We start from the raw sequence: 18291 nt of genomic DNA, 5'->3' as shown, positions 1-18291 counted from the left end.
TAACCAAACGCTATGATATTATCCCCACACCACAATCACTTTGTATCGTCAATACGTCAAATAATTTGACAGTTGCTGTTTAACTTTTTATTCGAGGTTGTCGTCAACTGCGCTGTCGACATGTCTACTATAGGTTTAATTTTATTATTGTGCACAGTGTTAAGCGGTTTAGTGAGTTCTAATTCTCAGACAGTCCACAAAAGATTTGAATATAAATTTTCATTTAAACCGCCGTATTTAGCGCAAAAAGATGGATCTGTACCCTTCTGGGAATACGGAGGAAGTAAGTGATGTTTTCTTAAAATAAATGTGTGTAACAACTTTATGGTTAATATCTGGTCTTGTTAATTAGTATTTTATGTGCGTCCCATGATTGTATTGATGATTTTTGTGTTATAAAAAGGCATATTAAAATAAAAATAACTTGTTGTTACGGTATTTCGCGTCTGACATAGACACGTCAGTCATTATTCAGTCATATTTGTCACGTGTGAAAGAGATAGCAATATATGAACTATAAAGAGAGTGAGAGAGTAAAATGCTGTTGTCAGTTTATCGTTTTTGGTTCCACGACAGCACTCGTGGATTTGATGATTCTTTTATTTTTTTTTTATATTTTTAAAGCGTTTTTTGAATTAAATCTTAAATATACTTTTAAATAATTAAAGTAATATAGTTATTGACCTTAGTAATTATTTTAAAACTATAATTTTATCCATGTTGGAAAATTAAAATTTATTTGAAATAAAACAAGTTTTAACTGATAAATCCTGTACGATTTTAAATACATAACGTCTTCATACTTTCAATAAAGATACTCAAGGACATTCAATGATTAAAACTAAAGTTTTAATACAATAATTATTTCAAGAATGTATACTTAATTAAATATTTTTTAACAATTATTTCATTGATCAATAAGCCGTTTGATAATCCTAATAATAATTTATTTATCAATATTTATGTTTATTAAATTACTTTATCATCTGTGAAAAAAAATCACATAATATTATTAAGCTAAGCAGTAATTGGTTGTTATGCAGCCAAGAGATTTATTATTGGTTCAAATTCCCTTCATTTGAGGGTATTTACAGAAGATATATAACTTATAACATCTTTCATATCTTAAGAGCAACATATAATATTATTTAGTTTTAAACAGATTTATTAAACCTTAACTAGTAACATGGCATTTATTTTGTCTCATAAAACTATTTTTGTTTCCTTTTATGCTTTTACTTTTAATTTTATTACGGTGTCTCTGGATTTGAATACATCTCACACTCTCACAAAACTATCCAATTTTTTCTGTATTATTAATAACTAATCATTTAATTCTATTTCAAATTAATAACAGTTTAACATTAATGATAATTAGATACTTAAGTAATGTAATTATGCATCATAATATAATAAAAATGCAAGTTATTTATATACAATAGTAGTTTTACAATTGTTAAGGCCATGTGCAACTTGTGGCAGATTTTTCTGGGTAGGTCCCTTCATCAGTTAGTCATCATCATCAATTGCTGTATTCTATTGTAAAGTTGACGGCATCGGAGTATTTTCAGTCACGAGAAACATAACATCTTATATTGATAATAAGATCTAACACCTCATTGTGTAGGTGACACATTTATAAGACCTACAACATCATATGGACAAAAATTTCTGTAAAACTGCTGTGCGAATTAAAATTAAATACTATACATTAATATTTCTATAACTCAAACAATATACATGCAAAATAAATCAAGTTGTAATCTTCTGCTTAGTCAACCAGCCCTTGAATTAGATAATTATCCAGTTAGCACTACCAAACAATGGCAGACATAATATATATTTACTTCTACGCAGGATATATATAAAAAAATAATTGTTGCATACCGTCATACTCTGTAATTAGAATATTAGATAAGAGTAACTGCTGAATTTCTTTTCAATTCCGTTCAGTTTCTACTTTCCAAATCAGTGAAAACTTGTAACTCAATTCAACAGTGCCACATGTTCTATAATGAGCCTTTTTAAATAAAGAATATCTTAATTTCAATTGATATTTATTTTGTTATAATCATTCTTAAGCTAAACCTATACATTTTATGTGTGCGAACATAAGTGGATTTTCTATTTCCACGTAAAACCAATGGCAGTTCCTCAATAGTTTTTTATTGGTTAAATCTGAAGTTTGAAGGTCTGGGTTTTGAGGTCTGAGCCACTTGACCAATGAGGCAGTTGATAAAATGGTGGTTACTATACTAAGAGTATGATTATTGAATTATATAATTCATTTAACCTGTAACAATATTTATAAAATTCTTGATTAAATAAATTATCACATTGTTGCTAATAAAAAATGTGTTACATATTTTATAAAATGTATAATTTCATTAATTCAACTTTATTAACTAGATGATAAGGTTTAAAATAGAATTATGTAGCTTTTTTTGTAATTCTGCAAATCTATACCGGTGACTAAGTACATTATGCACACTTTATGCTTAATGTGTTGTATTTTATTATGCAAGCTGTTATGGACTGTAAGTTTTTGCTATTGGAGATAAAAATTGCTTGTCAATCATAAAAGTATCAATTAAGCGTTAATGTTACTAATTGTTTTTAAATCAAAAGTGCTTTAGCAGCACATTAAAGTATGCCAATTGTTTCTTTGGTAAGATTTATCGGGAATGTTACTTTCAAATAGAAAATTATATGGTGTACTTTCTCTAGTGTGACATCTGTATAAAAAAAAATCTATAATAGTAAATGAGGCATTTTTTTTGTATTTGAAACAGTTAGGAAGATTGTCGATCAGATGGTAGGTGGTTGAAAAATAGGAAAAATAAAGGAAAAGTTACACAAACAGCTTCGGTGACGTCACTTTGCTGTATTTTAATCTGTGGTACATATATCAGAAAAGCATGGTTTACAAGAAAGAGACTTCATCGTAAGCCCGGCCAATCAGGAGCGTTTTGTGTCACGTGACAAACGTTTGAAAAAAATCATTTTTATTTATTGATTTTTGAATAAATTAAGTATTATTTTCAACTTTCGTTAGTAAATAACCATTTTTAAACTCATAATATACACTGATTACAATAATTCACAATTTAATTTTCGCATTGTCAAATAGCCTATTGTGTGTGTTTTAGTGTTTAAAAGTTATCTGACCTTATACAAAAATCGAATGCGTAACGCGCGTCTTATCAATTAAGATATTATACGCGAGCAGAACCGCCAAACATGCCAGTAAAAGGCTTAAGATTAATAAATTACAAAGATTAATACGTCATAAATTCGTCAGATAACGAATATTGCTTTTATATCTGTAGTTTTTTTTAACAGATTACAAAAGGAGGTCTTTAATTCGTATTCAATGTATTTTATATCGTCATTTATGTTCTCTGTATTATCTGAACTTAACATATATCGGTATACATTTGTTTCATAATAATTAAAAGTAAAATAACAGCCTGTAAATTTCTCACTGCTGGGATAAAGCTTCCTCTTCCATTGAGGAGAGGGTTTGGAGTATATTCCAACGCTGTTCCAATGCGGGTTGGTGGAATGCACATGTGGCAGAATTTCGATGAAAGTAGACACATGAGTTTTCCTTCACCGCCGAGCTCGAGATGAATTATAAACACAAGTTAAGCACATATATACATTTGTGCTTGCCTGCGTTTGAATCCGCAACCATCGGTTAAGATACACGCATTCTAACCACTGGACCATCTCAGCTCATAAATAATTAATAGTTGGAATCATTACTTCACCATTATTTTAGTCTACATATTGTTTAATAGTCATCACTGCCTATAGATGTCGTAGTCGTAAGAAATTTGGTAACTTTGGGAACTTTTTTTTATTTTTATTTTATTTATTTATTTCTTTTTATAATAAAACATACACATTAATATATTTTACAAGCCATTAAACCATTTTCTGGTTTGTATTGGCTAAGAAATGTTACTGAAATGTTATGTCCCTTGTGCCTGTAGTTATACTGACTCACCCTTCAAACTCGAACTCAATAGTACTAAGTACGCTTGGCGGTAGAATATATCGTGTGTGGTTGGTACCTACCCAAGTAGGCTTGTAAAAATCCAATGGTAATGGTACAAGCTTTTATTTTGTGTCACCAATCCTGGTCTCCAATCAAATATTACAAAATTTTACCCATTTCCGTGGTACCCAGTGCATTTTTGATGATAATTTTAAAATCGTATCTTAGTGTTTGCAATATTGTACCCATTATGTATACCAGTAAGTATTTGCTTAAGAATGAATTTGTCTTGTTTATAAATATTCGCCCTTATATGTCTCACTGTTGGGCAAATGAGTCCTTTTATGGGCCAGATTATATCAAATGACTCTGATCAATTGAGATTTTTATACAGATTTCAAAAGAACTTTTCAATTTTATTTGGTAGTATGTAATAGGACTTTCTGTCATACAGTCATCAAATATTCAACTGCCAAACAGCAGTTAAGTTTTGAGGGATGTGGGGCCTATAAGTGCAGATGTAACAACTTAATTCCGAATTATATTATAAAAAGAACAGTATAATTCAAAATAAATATTGTAACCAAAACATATTTGTAGAATATAGTTTTGTGAATTATTAAAACAATGAAATATCTAAAGCCGGTAGCATTTATACAGATTTTTACAGTGAAAGTTTGATTTGCAGATGCGATAGCGTCCGGCGAGAGTGTCCGGCTGGCGCCGTCTCTCAGGAGCCAGAAGGGCGCGATATGGACGAAGCAGCCGATCAACTTTGACTGGTGGGAAGTGGATATCATGTTCAAGGTCACCGGGCGAGGCCGCATCGGAGCTGATGGTTTGGTAAGTTGATGATCAGCTATTACCACTTGAAAGGTTCCTTGTTATTGAAATATCCATAATAGACAGGGATATTATCTTCTAGTTTTGAGCAGACAAAATATATGATGCTGCAAAATATAATTGTGTTTAAGGTAGTAAGTAAGAGTTAGATGCAAGTTTAAGATATCATCTTTGATTTTTTGGTGGTAAGGCTTTGTCAAGCACGTCTAGGTAGGTACCAACCACTCATCCAATATTATATCGCCAAACAATATTACTTAGTATTGTAGTGTTCTGGTTTGAAGGGTGAGTGAGCCAGTGTAACTACAGGCACAAGGGACATAACATCTTAGTTCCCAAGGTTGGTGGCACATTGACGATGGAATGAATGGTTAATATACATATCTTACAAGGCCGTTGTCTATGGGCGGTCGTGACCTCTTACTACGAGGTGGCTCATATGCCCGTCCGGTAATCTATAGCAAAATGGCAATGAATTGAATACTTCCAGTTTCGACTTTAAAATGCCAATCATCAGGCCCATATTCGTACACTGCCGGACATAGGCCAAAGTTTGCCAAAATGCCAAACTATCTTTTAATTTGTTACCATTATACAGGCTTTCTGGTACACGACGCAACGGGGCGACTACAACGGCGAGGTGTTCGGTTCGTCGGACCGGTGGAACGGTCTCGCTGTCATCTTCGATTCGTTTGACAACGACAACAAACACAACAACCCCTACATCATGGCTGTGCTCAACGATGGCACCAAGAATTTCGACCACAAGAGGTAGGGCGATTTTCTTCTTAATTTTATCTAATTGTGACCCTTTTATTGTTGGAATAGTACAAAAACTCTCCTCACAATCAAAAATTTATCTCTCCTGAAGTGGTCACAATCAAAACTGATACAAGAATGATTATTTTTCTCGATCCTTCCAATTCGACGATTAAAGTAGGAATGACCATTTCTAGGCTTACTCCTAGTATTTAATGTTTACACGCCCCTCCTCCGACTGTAGCAACATCCGGTTTTGATTTATTTCAAAAAACAATTTAGTTTAGTCAAAACCGGATGTTGACAATCAACGTAAATTGTAACAACTATTTAAATCGAATTTGGTAATACTTTAATACATTAAAACAATAAAATATGATCATATTAAAATAAATATGCTAACATTATATTGAGTTATTTATCTATTCTAATATTATAAATGTGACAGTGTCTATCTGTCGCTCTTTCACGTTCAAACCGCTGAACCAATTTTGATGAAATTTGGTATGACAAATTTGAACTCCAAGAAATCACAACTACTTTTTTGTCTAACACATGACAACCAACATCCTAAAACATGAGCAAAGCGGCAAAAACTAGTATACATGTAGTAATTAATTATACAGTAAAGACACCATACAGACTCATACGCAAGAGATAACCGGTGGTTGAAAATGGCTTTGAGGGTATAGGATAGTGCCGTCATTGTTTGTTTAATTAACACCAACCATATCTTGTACCCTACTTCAGTCTTCAATATCATCATGGATTTTTATTGTCCAGGCTGCCTGCCTGACACTAACCCTTGTTAGGAATGCTATCGTGGTTTACCCGCCATCGTTTTGGTAGCCCAAAGTGCAGGTGATATGCACTGGTCCTTAATATATACCCTTAGTTACATCTTACGAAACCCAGGGGTAGAGTTGGGGAGGTCCTATTCTTATCCGGGTCAATAAGCAAAGCGGGTGACTACTAGTATACAAGTAGTCATTAATTATACAGTAAAGACACCATACAGACACATACGCCAGAGAAAGCCGGTGGCTGAGAGAGTCTATGACAAAATATGGCCGACATTGCTTATGAGTTCCATTGACATCATACCAACCATATCTTGTGATGTACTCCAGTCTTTATTTATTTAACACTTTATTGCACACCAAATATACATAAAGACACAAAATATATTTTCTTTCAAACAAAATTGGCCAAGCAAAAGGCGGTCTTATGGCTTATAAGCCATTTCTTCCAGACAACCTTTGGGTTAGAAGGATAATGTGTATGGAAGACGGCGATATGGTGGTGCAGTAAAAACATTACATTATGAAATAATAACGAATACAACTCAATAAATATAGCAAATACATAAATACAAAAAATATTAATAAATAAAATAAATTAACTTTAATATATGGTAAAGTAAAAAAGTAAAGTAAAGTAACAGCCTGTTAATTACCCACTGCTGGGCTAAGGCCTCCTCTGTCATTAAGGAGAGGGTTTGGAACATATTCCACCACGCTGTTCCAATGCGGGTTGGTGGAATGCACATGTGACAGAATTTCGATGAAATTAGACACATGCAGGTTTCCTCACGATGTTTTCCTTCACCGCTGCGCACAAGATGAATTATAAACACAAATTAAGCACATATATATAGTGGTGCTTGCATGGGTTTGAACCCGCAATCATCGGTTAAGATGCACACGCTCTAACCACTGGACCATCTCAGCTCATATATATGGTATGTAAATGATCAACTTGTTTCAGTGATGGTACCACTCAGCTTCTCTCCGGCTGTCTGCGAGACTTCCGTAACAAGCCGTTCCCAACTCGCGCTCGCGTTGAATATTACTTGAACACCCTCACGGTTTATTTCCACAATGGTAAGTAAGTGGTGGGTTCTTGGATTAGCACTGGATACCAACAATATTAATAACGATATCTTTATACTTTAATATATTATTTACTATCGAATATACTATTTACAATGTTAACTGTTTTATAAATGGTAAATCGGTAATACCTTCGACGAATTTGACGACCTCCATGGTCGAGTGGTGTGTACACCGGTTTTCATGGGTACGCCACTCTGAGGTCTCGGGTTCGATTCCCGGCCGAGTCGATGTAGATTACCATTAGCTTTCTATGTTGTCTTGGGTCTGGGTGTTTGTGGTACCGTCGTTACTTCTGATTTCCACAACACAAGTGCTTTAGCTACTTACATTGGGATCAGAGTAATGTATGTGATGTTGTCTCATATTTATATTTATTTATTTTTTTTACCTTCGAAAATATTCATTAAAATTGCACACTTCAAAGGGCCATATTGATCTATACTAAATACAAAGTATATTTAAAAGTGCTGGATTTGATAATGGATATACTTTATAACCTCATAAATGATCAGTGTTTCGGTACTATATTGTTCATGTATTACACAAATAAACATTCCTCTTGAAGCAATCTATCTATTAAAGAAAACCGCATCAAAATCCGTAGCGTGATTTTGAAGATCTAAGCATACATAGGGACAGACAGCGTTAAGCGACTTTGTTTTATACTATGTAATGATGTAATTTCAGGTCTCACCAACAACGAGGCAGACTATGAACTGTGTTTCCGCGCGGAAAACGTGGTGCTCCCCCGCGGAGGGTACTTCGGTCTGTCGGCCGCCACAGGAGGCCTGGCTGATGACCATGACGTCATACACCTCCTCACATCCTCCCTGTACTCCACCCAACAGGCCGGTGAGTACTGCCTCTAACATTAAATGGTTTATGACAAGCTAAGTCCATTTTGGACTAAGTAAACTTACTAATCCCCCCCCACTTATTATACGCCATCATGTGAAGGTCCTAGATTTTTTTTAATGGTACCTGATGGTAAGTGGTCACCATCACCCATAGACAATGATGCTGTAAGAAATATTAACTCTTCCTTACATCGTCAATGCGCCACCAACCTTGGGAACTAAGATGCTATGTCCCTTGTGCCTGTAGTTACACTGGCTCACTCACCCTTCAGACCGGAACACAACAATACTGAGTACTGTTATTTGGCGGTAGAATAACTGATGAGTGGGTGGTACCTACCCAGACGGGCTTGCACAAAGCCCTACCACCAAGGAAGAGATATGATATATAAGTACTTCTAACCCTACTGTTTCATTCATTTGGACTTATATAGGCATATATGTCAATCATATGTTATAATTTTTCTTGCATAGTTAAATTGTCTATGAAAGTCTGTTTTTGAGGATTTATTATGAAACTAACTTCGTTCGCGTGGACTTCAGGTTCGTCCCGTCTAGTCTAGTAATCGCTTAAAATCGCTTCGTAAATAAGCCATTATTACTCGTACAAAGTAAAGGATAAAAAATGGTTATTGTGGGTTATTCCTAAGAGATAACATATACCATCACGGACTTTTTTGTAGACCTTTTTAAGTTGTACAATACTGTAGTACATTGTTTTGATCTATCTTGTAGGATTCAGTCAGTGTTTGCAATGTAAGCGCAAAAAATGTGTTTTTTTTACGACCTCACATTAGAAACCTCAAAAATTGTAGCCTATGTGTTATTCTGATGTATAAGCTATGTTGTGGTAAAGTTTCATTCAAATCCATTCAGTAGTTTTTACGTGGAAGAGTAACAAACATCCATACATCCAAACTTTCGCCTTTATAATAGTAGTAGGATGAATGTAAGTCGTTGCTTGGTTGTGATTGCAGGTGGTCAGCAGATCAGCAATGATGAGCAACAGAAACTGTCCCAGGAGTATCAGCAGTACCAACAGAAACTGGAACAACAGAAGGAAGAGTACAGGAAGGAACATCCTGATGAAGTAAGTTTAATTACACTTATTGTCTAGTACGAATAACTTATTGTTCAACTATTGGTCAAAGGCCTTTTGCCTTTAGAATCTTTGTTCCACGTTGAGCTTATTGTCTAGTATGAATAATTTATTGTTCAACTATTGGTCAAAGGCCTTTTGCCTTTTGGAGGAGATGATTTGAATCTTTGTTCCACGTTGAGCCATTTTGGAGGATAAAAATGTGGTTCATTGATCCAAGATATGCAGGTTTCCTTTGATGTGAGAATCATTGCAGAATTTTAGATGAATCAAATTATATAGATCAATTACATAAGGAAGTTTTATGGCTTTATAATATCAACAATATTAATAGCGGTTTAGGAGAGGGATTGGAGCATATTCCAACACGCCGCTCTAATGCGGTTTGGTGGATAACGTATGGCAGATTTTCATTTGATTAGACACATACAGATTTCCTTCACCGCCGAGCAAGAGATGAATTATAAACACAAATTAAGCACATAAATACTCAGTGGTGATTTCCTTGAACTCTTAATCATCGGTTAAGATGCACGCGTTCTAACCACTGGGCCATCGCGGCTAATGGCTGACTGTCATGAATTGAAGGGTTTTAATCTGCAACATATTGTATTCCACAACATTATCTCAATAATGTTTTATCTTTCTACGTTTAGAGGTATAATTCAAGCTGTGGCTGATTGATATATATCTGTCTCTTTCTATCTTCAGGTGCGTGACAAGGACGGAGAGTTCGATGATTGGTTCGAATCGGACGGCCAGAGGGAACTGCGTCAGATCTTCCAGGGATTAGGACAGATACAGGATGTAATGCGAGATCTACACAAGAAAGTTGACGAGGTATGTCAATGTAGTCTCTTATATATTCATATTAATAAATAAAGAATTTTCGTAATGCCTGAGGGATTATACATTTATTAATTATATCTCTTGAAATATTTAAACGTCGCATTTTCGAATATTATATTGATACTTGAAATCGTATTTTCATCCCTTACCTTTCTCCTCCAATCCTCATTTATTTTAAAATTGTGTGTATGTTTTTCCTACTAGTTATGTGTGTATTTTCTCATTATATATGTATGTATTATTTTTACTACTTTATTATGTTTGTATTATAGTACACCTCCGCCCTAAATTTATTTATTTGTTATAATGTCCTATGCCAACCGGTTGCCTGGAAGAGATTGCTCTTCTAGCGATAAGGCCGCCGATTGTATACTCTATAACATTGTTTTTTTTTTTCTGTTTTAAAATTTTATGTACTTTCCTTGGTGTACAATAAAGTATATTTCATTCATTTCATTCATTCAATTATTTTCGTTAGTTTTTGAAAAATAAAATGAAAAATGGTCGACAATTTCGGTTCATTTCTTTGGTAGTGAAACAGCGACAGACAGACAGTTACTGTAACATATATATGTCGGAGATTCCCGCGAGGCTGCAGCACTGTCGTGACGTCACGACGCGACTAACTCCGCGCTATGAGACGACTCACTCACGATTCCGCTCTCGTGAAGATCAAGTATAGTACGACACAACTTAGATGTCGCATCGGCAAAATTCGTAAAACCGATCACATCCGAATCGAGTACGCTGTCCCAAATTATCAATATTTATTTCTCATGCGAATATGATCTTTACATAAACGTAATAACTCGTAATATCATATGACCTAATATATTCGTCAATTTGACGCGTCGATTTACATGCACTTGTTTTCTTTGCCGCGTGAATCTATAGCGACGTATAGCGTCGAATGGCGCGATAGGGAGCTGTTTCTATTGGTTGTGTAAATCGGCAGTAATCGGTTTTATTTTCATTCCATTGCATTTTCCGATGCTACATCTAATTTGTGTCTTACTATACCTCCATCCTAGGAACTGTCATTCGCTTCGTTGCCCAATGTGATACTGAATTCCTACTAAGTGTATTAAATACTTTAAACGTAAAATAAACGTGTTCCTATATTCGCGGTTTCCTCTTTACTCGATCGCCCGTAATACGCCCCTATGATGTCTGACGATCGTACTGATGTCGCTTTTGATCCGACTTATAATATTAGTATAGATTGGCGTTAGTGCAATTGGTTGATAATTAAATGGTTTCATTATTATATCAAAAAAGAAAAGAGCCTGCTCAATACTGTGCTCTTTAGCCAACTTCACATATATTTATGTTGTTTTTATAGAGAATATCCATTGAGAACATTATGAGAGCTATAAGATTATATATATTGTAGATTCTACCTATGTTCTAGCAAGCAATTAAATTGTCATAATATGCACTTTGTGGTAGGGCTTTGTGCAAGCCCGTCTGGGTAGGTACCACCCACTCATCAGTTATTCTACCGCCAAACAACAGTACTCAGTATTGTTGTGTTCCGGTCTGAAGGGTGAGTGAGCCAGTGTGACTACAGGCACAAGGCACATATCATCATAGTTCCCAGTTGATGGCGCATTGACGATGTAAGAAATAGTTAATATTTCTTACAGCTTCATTGTCTATGGGTGATGGTGACCACTTACCATCAGGTGACCCATATGCTCGTCCGCCAACCTATTCCATAAAAACAAAAACATGCCTCCATAAATAATAAAATTCAATATAACAACTAGTGAAATGTTTTCAGGTTATCGGGAAGCAGATGAACTCGCTATCGATGTTGACAGCGGTGTACAGCCACTCGCAGGGGCAGCCGCTGCAGCCCACGCAACCCGGACAGGTCCCACAGGTGGGTTTAGTCGACATATCATTATGGTAGCATGATCATATTTTATTGTATTAAAGTATTATCAGCATAACTAATTCGATTTAAATAGTTGTTACAATTTACTTTGATTGTCAACATCCGGTTTTGACTAAATTGGTTTTTTAAAATGGATCGAAACCGGATGTCGCTACAGTCGGAGGAGGGGCGTGTAAACATTAAATACTAGGAGTAAGCCTAGAAATGGTCATTCCTACTCTAATCGTCAAATTGGCAGGATCAAGCAAAATAATTAATTTTGTATCATTTTTGATTGTGAACCACTTCAGGAGAGATAAAGTATTGATTGTGAGGAGAGTTTTTGTATTATTCCAACAATTAGATCTTATCCTATTATGTGTGTACCATGAGTGTACCATTTTACATATATACATTGTCATATCTATGTAACATTCAAAAACAATATATCCTTTATGTAATACTATTTAAAAATATATTGCTGGGCTTGTGTAGAGGATAATGAAAGTCACTAACTGTTTCACGATTTATTAACGAGACGGTACAATTATACGGACTGTGACGCACTTGATAAACACTATCTTACATATGCAATGCTTCGACTTTTATACATTATACATGATCCTAACAATATGAGATAAATAAATAATAATAATAATAAATAAATATGAGACAACATCACATACATTACTCTGATCCCAATGTAAGTAGCTGAAGCACTTGTGCTATGGACAATCAGAAGTAACGACGGTACCACAAACACCCAGACCCAAGACAACATAGAAAACCAATGGTAATCTACATCGACTCGGCCGGAAATCGAACCCGGGACCTCAGAGTGGCGTACCCATGAAAACCGGTGTACACACCACTCGTCCATGGAGGTCGTCAAATATTCAAAAGTGCTTCTAAAAGCCCACTCGAATAAAGTTTATTTTAATTTTAATATCATAAGGTCTGATCTCATTAGAGCGTTTTACATATATACATTGTTGTATCTATGTAAGAACTAGCGCGCACTGGTAACTTTTGTCACGGTGACTGTTTCGTCACTCTTGTCAAGTCCGTGAATATGTACAGATACAGACACAAATGTCACCCCAAAATGCGCGCACTAGTGACAAAAGTCACTAGTGCGCGCAGTGCGTAACATTCAAAAACAATATATCTTTTATGTAATACTATTTAAAAATCTTTACCATTGTCAAACGTCATTATCTTTTTTACCCCCTCAAGGGGTTGATTGAAAAGCATTTGTTCCTCTCCGGGACTCAAATTACACACCAAATTTTATCTAAATCAGTTCTGAGTTAAGCCCGAAGGAAAAATACTGTGATCCTATCACATTTATAACAACAAACAACAACAGCCTTTAAATTTTCACTGCCTCGCTAAGGCTTCCTCTCCCTTTTGAAAAGGTTTGGAAGATATTCCACCACACTGTTCCAATGCGGGTTGGGGAATGCACATGTGGCGGAATTTCAATGAAATTTGACACATGCAGGTTTAAAACAGGCAGTGTGCTTCCCTGGGTTTGAACCCGCAACCACTAGGCCATCTCGGCTCTGCACATTTATAATATTAGTATAGAATTATAGAGTTGAGAATTTAGAGGTGATGTCCCTTGTGCGGATCCTCTGGCGCGCTCACTCTTCAAACTGGAACACAACAATACTGAGTATTGCTGTACTGCAATATAATATTCAATTAGCTTGTATAAAGCTCTACCACAAATTTTTTTTTTTATTTTTTGTGTGTGTAATTGTGCTGTTGACCCTACTCGCTTTTACAGCCTCAGCGTTAGGGCGAGTACTGGACTCAGCCTTCAAGTTTGAACCCTTTCAAGCTCGAGAGTTATATTCGATTCGTCCTAAGGGCGTCTCCTATGCGATACCATAAACAAAAAATTTTTAATTAAATAGTGTGTAGTGTATAATACAGTAGTACTGTTAGCAAGTAACATAGAATATATAAGTCGAGTCGAGATGGCCCAGTGGTTAGAACGCGTGCATCTTAACCGATGATTGCGGGTTCAAACCCAGGCAAGTACCACTGAATTTTAATGTGCTTAATTTGTGTTTATAATTCATCTCGTGCTCAGCGGTGAAGGAAAACATCGTGAGGAAACCTGCATGTGACAAATTTCATAGAAATTCTGCCACACGTGCATTCCAGCAACCCGCATTGGAACAGCGTGGTGGAATATGTTCCAAACCTTCTCCTCAAACGGAGAGGCCTTTAGCCCAGCATTGAGAATTTACAGGCTGTTGTTGTATAAATCTTAAGCAAATTCTTTAATTTTCCAGATGCCAGCTCTACCGATCACAAGGCAGGATTGGGAAATGATGGCGACCAACAACCAGATTATGATCAACACTATTGCCGAGTTAAAGTAAGTAGTTGATCAAATAAATTTTACGCAAGTAAACTTTACAAGCAATGATATTCTTATAAACAGATATGTTATACCCATACTAGACAACAGAAAAAAGTGTGCCGCGCCGGGGACCGTTTATTTTACATTTCGTTACAAGTAAAAAGGATAGCTTGATAAAAACAATAAGTAAAAGGGATAACTAGATGTTTTAAATACTACGTAAAACGACTAAAGGCAAACGTCCCAATTGGGACGTTTTCTAGTCTTCACTTTTTGCGCGTTAATAATATATCTGTTTACTAGAACATCATTGTTCATAAGGAATCGTTTTTAATCGTCAACAATTAAATGCTACCACCGCTTCGGCAAGCAGCTTCTAGCGAGAAGAAACGGCAAGAAACTCGCATAGTTGCTCTTTTCATATAAACAGATTTACAATGCTGTTGTTTACAGTAATTAGTGTCCTGTGATGGAACCCGATCCTAACTACAGGCGTTTTTTTTTAATGTACTCCTTTAAGGAATAATACGACTTATTAATTAATTTAGTCTTAATAGTCTATTAAAATTTTAATTGGTATGTTGATACCTAATAAAGATGCTTGCTATCTGAATTCCCTACATTTAGTACTTGTTTGAAATATTAGATGGTTTTAATAAGAATAAAATATATATTTTTATGAACTTGCTACTGATATATTTTTTATGTCAGATCCAAGATTCGAACCTGGGACCTTATAATCTATCAATAGACCAAACGGTTTTTTTAAATTAATAATATAGATATAAAACGTGATTGTCGACAGGGGTTTCATGATCGAAGTGTCACGTAAGTCCGACTCGCTGCTGGCTGGCGGGGCGGGCGCGGCTCCAAGCCCGCAGCTGCTCAACGAGATGCGGGATGGACTCAACCAGGTCAAGGCGCATGTTGCGAGCGTCGCGCAGAGGTGAGATATATCTCTTTTATAATAACATAGTATAAAACAAAGTCATCTACCACTGCCTGACCCTACGCATGCTTAGATTTTTCAAATTATCCTATGGATTTTGATGCGGTTTTTGTTTTTAATATATTGATTTAAGAGCAAGGTTTCTATGCAAAATACACGCACGATATACTACAGAAACACAGATAATTGTGGTTTCTAAAATGATGTCCTAAGACGTAGCGGTTTGGTCTAACGACTGAAAAACTGTGAACTTTGTAAGATATGTAGTATATTTATGTATTAGCATTGCTCCTATGCGAAGCCGGGGCATGCCGCTTATTATCCCTCTTCAAGATTAGTGGGTATTTGGGAATCCCGACCAAGTGCGATATTACCCAATAAATCTGTACGTACGTACCTGAACTTCGGCTGGACCGATTTTGATAAGACTTTTGTGACGTCTCAAATGTTACCTAAATTGTCGTCGGTATTTTAGGAGTAACTTTTTAGAGGATTTTAGTAACATGTACTAGAAATAAATGAATAATAAATTAAAATACATTTTTTTATAATACAGCATAATATATCACAGTTGATAGTGGCATTGAAAATTAGAATGTATTGACTTTTCTTAGATTGATATCTAATAATGAATGTCTTGTTCAGGATGGCTGCAGCGCCACCAGTGGTGGCCCAGCCGATGTGTCCGTCGGTGTCGTGCGTGTCCACCACGACGCTGCTAGTGGTGATCACCTGCCAGCTACTTGTAATGTTCCTCTACGGACTGTATAAGTGAGTATACATTAACAATGGTGGGCATTTTCAAAGAAATTTGGTAAGCTTGGTGGGTAGATATCTGATGAGTGGGTGGTACCTACACAGGTGGGCTTAAATCAAAATCAAAATATACTTTATTCAAGTAGGCTTATACAAGCACATAGGTGGTATTATTTACTTGGTGGTAGGGCTTTGTGCAAGCCCGTCTGGGTAGGTACCACCCACTCATCAGTTATTCTACCGCTAAATAACAGTACTCAGTATTGTTGTGTTCCGGTCTGAAGGGTGAGTGAGCCAGTGTAACTACAGGCACGAGGGACATAACATCTTAGTTCCCAAGGTTGGTGGCACATTGACGATGTAAGGAATAGTTAATATTTCTTACAGCGTCATTGTCTATGGGTGATGGTGACCACTTACCATCAGGTGGCCCATCTGCTCGTCCACCAACCTATACCATAAAAAAAAAACCTTTGAATCGTTATTTAACAACTATGTTAAGTGAAGCTACCACCGGTTCGGAAAGTAAATTCTACCGAGAAGAACCGACAAGAAACTCAGTAGTTACTATTTTTCAACATTTAAAAAAAAACTCATGTTATATCCATAGTAATTTAATTATTTATTTTTTTCAGGGAAAGAAAGGAGGCACAAGCTAAGAAATTCTTCTAAGTGTGTGTGTGTACCTACTTACGTACTTTACTTGTGAATTTGAGATCTATTAACAAAGCCATAAGGTCCACTTTAGCTTGTATGTATCGAAAAATGTTCATAATATTAAAAAAATAAATAGTTTATAGCTAAAAGATTTTAGTTAATCAAATATATTAGTGTAATATATTAATATGTATAATGTTTTTTCTTTTTAATTTGTTTTTTTTTGGTTATTTTTTTGTCGACTGTATAGAATTGCACAAAATATTTTTTATGTACTAATTATATATTTACAGACACTTATGTATGATGTAATTTGAATTATTTTTCTTGATGTTTAGAAATTAAGAAGTGTAATTGTTGATTATAGTGACTGAGTAACTCTCAAGTGTAACAAATGCAGATTTTTGGGAGTATATATTTGTTTTAAAGTAAATTACATATAATAAATGTTTAATAATAAACATTAAAGTTATACCAGAGGATATGGCGAGTTTTTAGTACATAATTGATTAATCATTAAATCTTTCTTCCAAGAGAAAGGCGAGCTCGAAGTCCAGCGAAAATCTGCTGATGTTATGTGTAAATATAAAACGCTAAAATACCAAATAAAGGCACGGTTGTAAGCCCGTGGATGTTGTAAATTAAATAATTAACTGTAACACTAACAAAATTAAGATTTGTCTAGTTTTCTAGGGTGTAGACAAACTCTAAGAATTTATATAACTCCCTAAGGGGATAAAACTGGTGTTGGAAGTTTCTGTTTTATAAATTTACAGTACAGCTAGTATTATTATTAGGTTGCTACGCTTTGAAAAATCACCACTCACCACTATATATATATATATATATATGTGCTTAATTTGTGTTTATAATTCATCTCATCTTAACATTGTGAGGAAACCAGCATGTGTCTAATTTCATCGAAATTCTGCCACATGTGCATTCCACACACATTGGAATAGCGTGGTGGAATATGTTCCAATCCCTTTCGTTATTAGGAGAGGGGGCCCAGCAGTGGGAAATTTACGGGCTGTTACTTTATTACTTTCAAATAAAACTTCTACAACACTATTCCGTACACCTGACATCATAATCATCATCATAACTCAGATGTAATCGATAAGATGCATTCGTAATACTTGAGTGTTATTTTATGTCAGAATATATTTTTTTTGTTGTAAGTCTGGTTGTGTGAAATTGGCATTTATGTTATTTGTTTCATATGAAGCAATGTATGTTGTATTATTTTAATTATCGTTTAATGGCATCTTGTGCTCGAAATTTTCTCGAGTTTATGTAATTACTTTCGAAAACTCGTATATTTCAATGATTATGATCAAAAATGTAAAGTGAATTTTTATTATATAT

General features: G+C 35.2%; 1 protein-coding gene across 1 annotated transcript; it reads left to right on the top strand.

Moving 5' to 3' along the window:
* The first annotated feature begins 66 nt into the window (after positions 1 to 66).
* LOC124541056 (protein ERGIC-53) lies at positions 67 to 17458 on the top strand. The gene is made up of 12 exons (XM_047118863.1): positions 67 to 283; positions 4692 to 4846; positions 5445 to 5617; positions 7373 to 7488; positions 8188 to 8352; positions 9335 to 9447; positions 10168 to 10296; positions 12089 to 12190; positions 14491 to 14576; positions 15367 to 15507; positions 16156 to 16281; positions 16902 to 17458. The coding sequence occupies exons 1-12, from the start codon at positions 121 to 123 to the stop codon at positions 16936 to 16938; spliced, it is 1506 nt and encodes a 501-aa protein (XP_046974819.1). The 5' UTR covers positions 67 to 120; the 3' UTR covers positions 16939 to 17458.
* The last annotated feature ends 833 nt before the right edge of the window (positions 17459 to 18291 follow it).

Source organism: Vanessa cardui, chromosome 27 (assembly GCF_905220365.1).
Source record: "Vanessa cardui chromosome 27, ilVanCard2.1, whole genome shotgun sequence".
In the NCBI taxonomy this organism is placed as follows: Eukaryota; Metazoa; Arthropoda; class Insecta; order Lepidoptera; family Nymphalidae; genus Vanessa; species Vanessa cardui.
The sequence above is the reverse complement of the archived record's forward strand: the minus strand, read 5'-3'. Positions and strand labels throughout refer to the sequence as shown.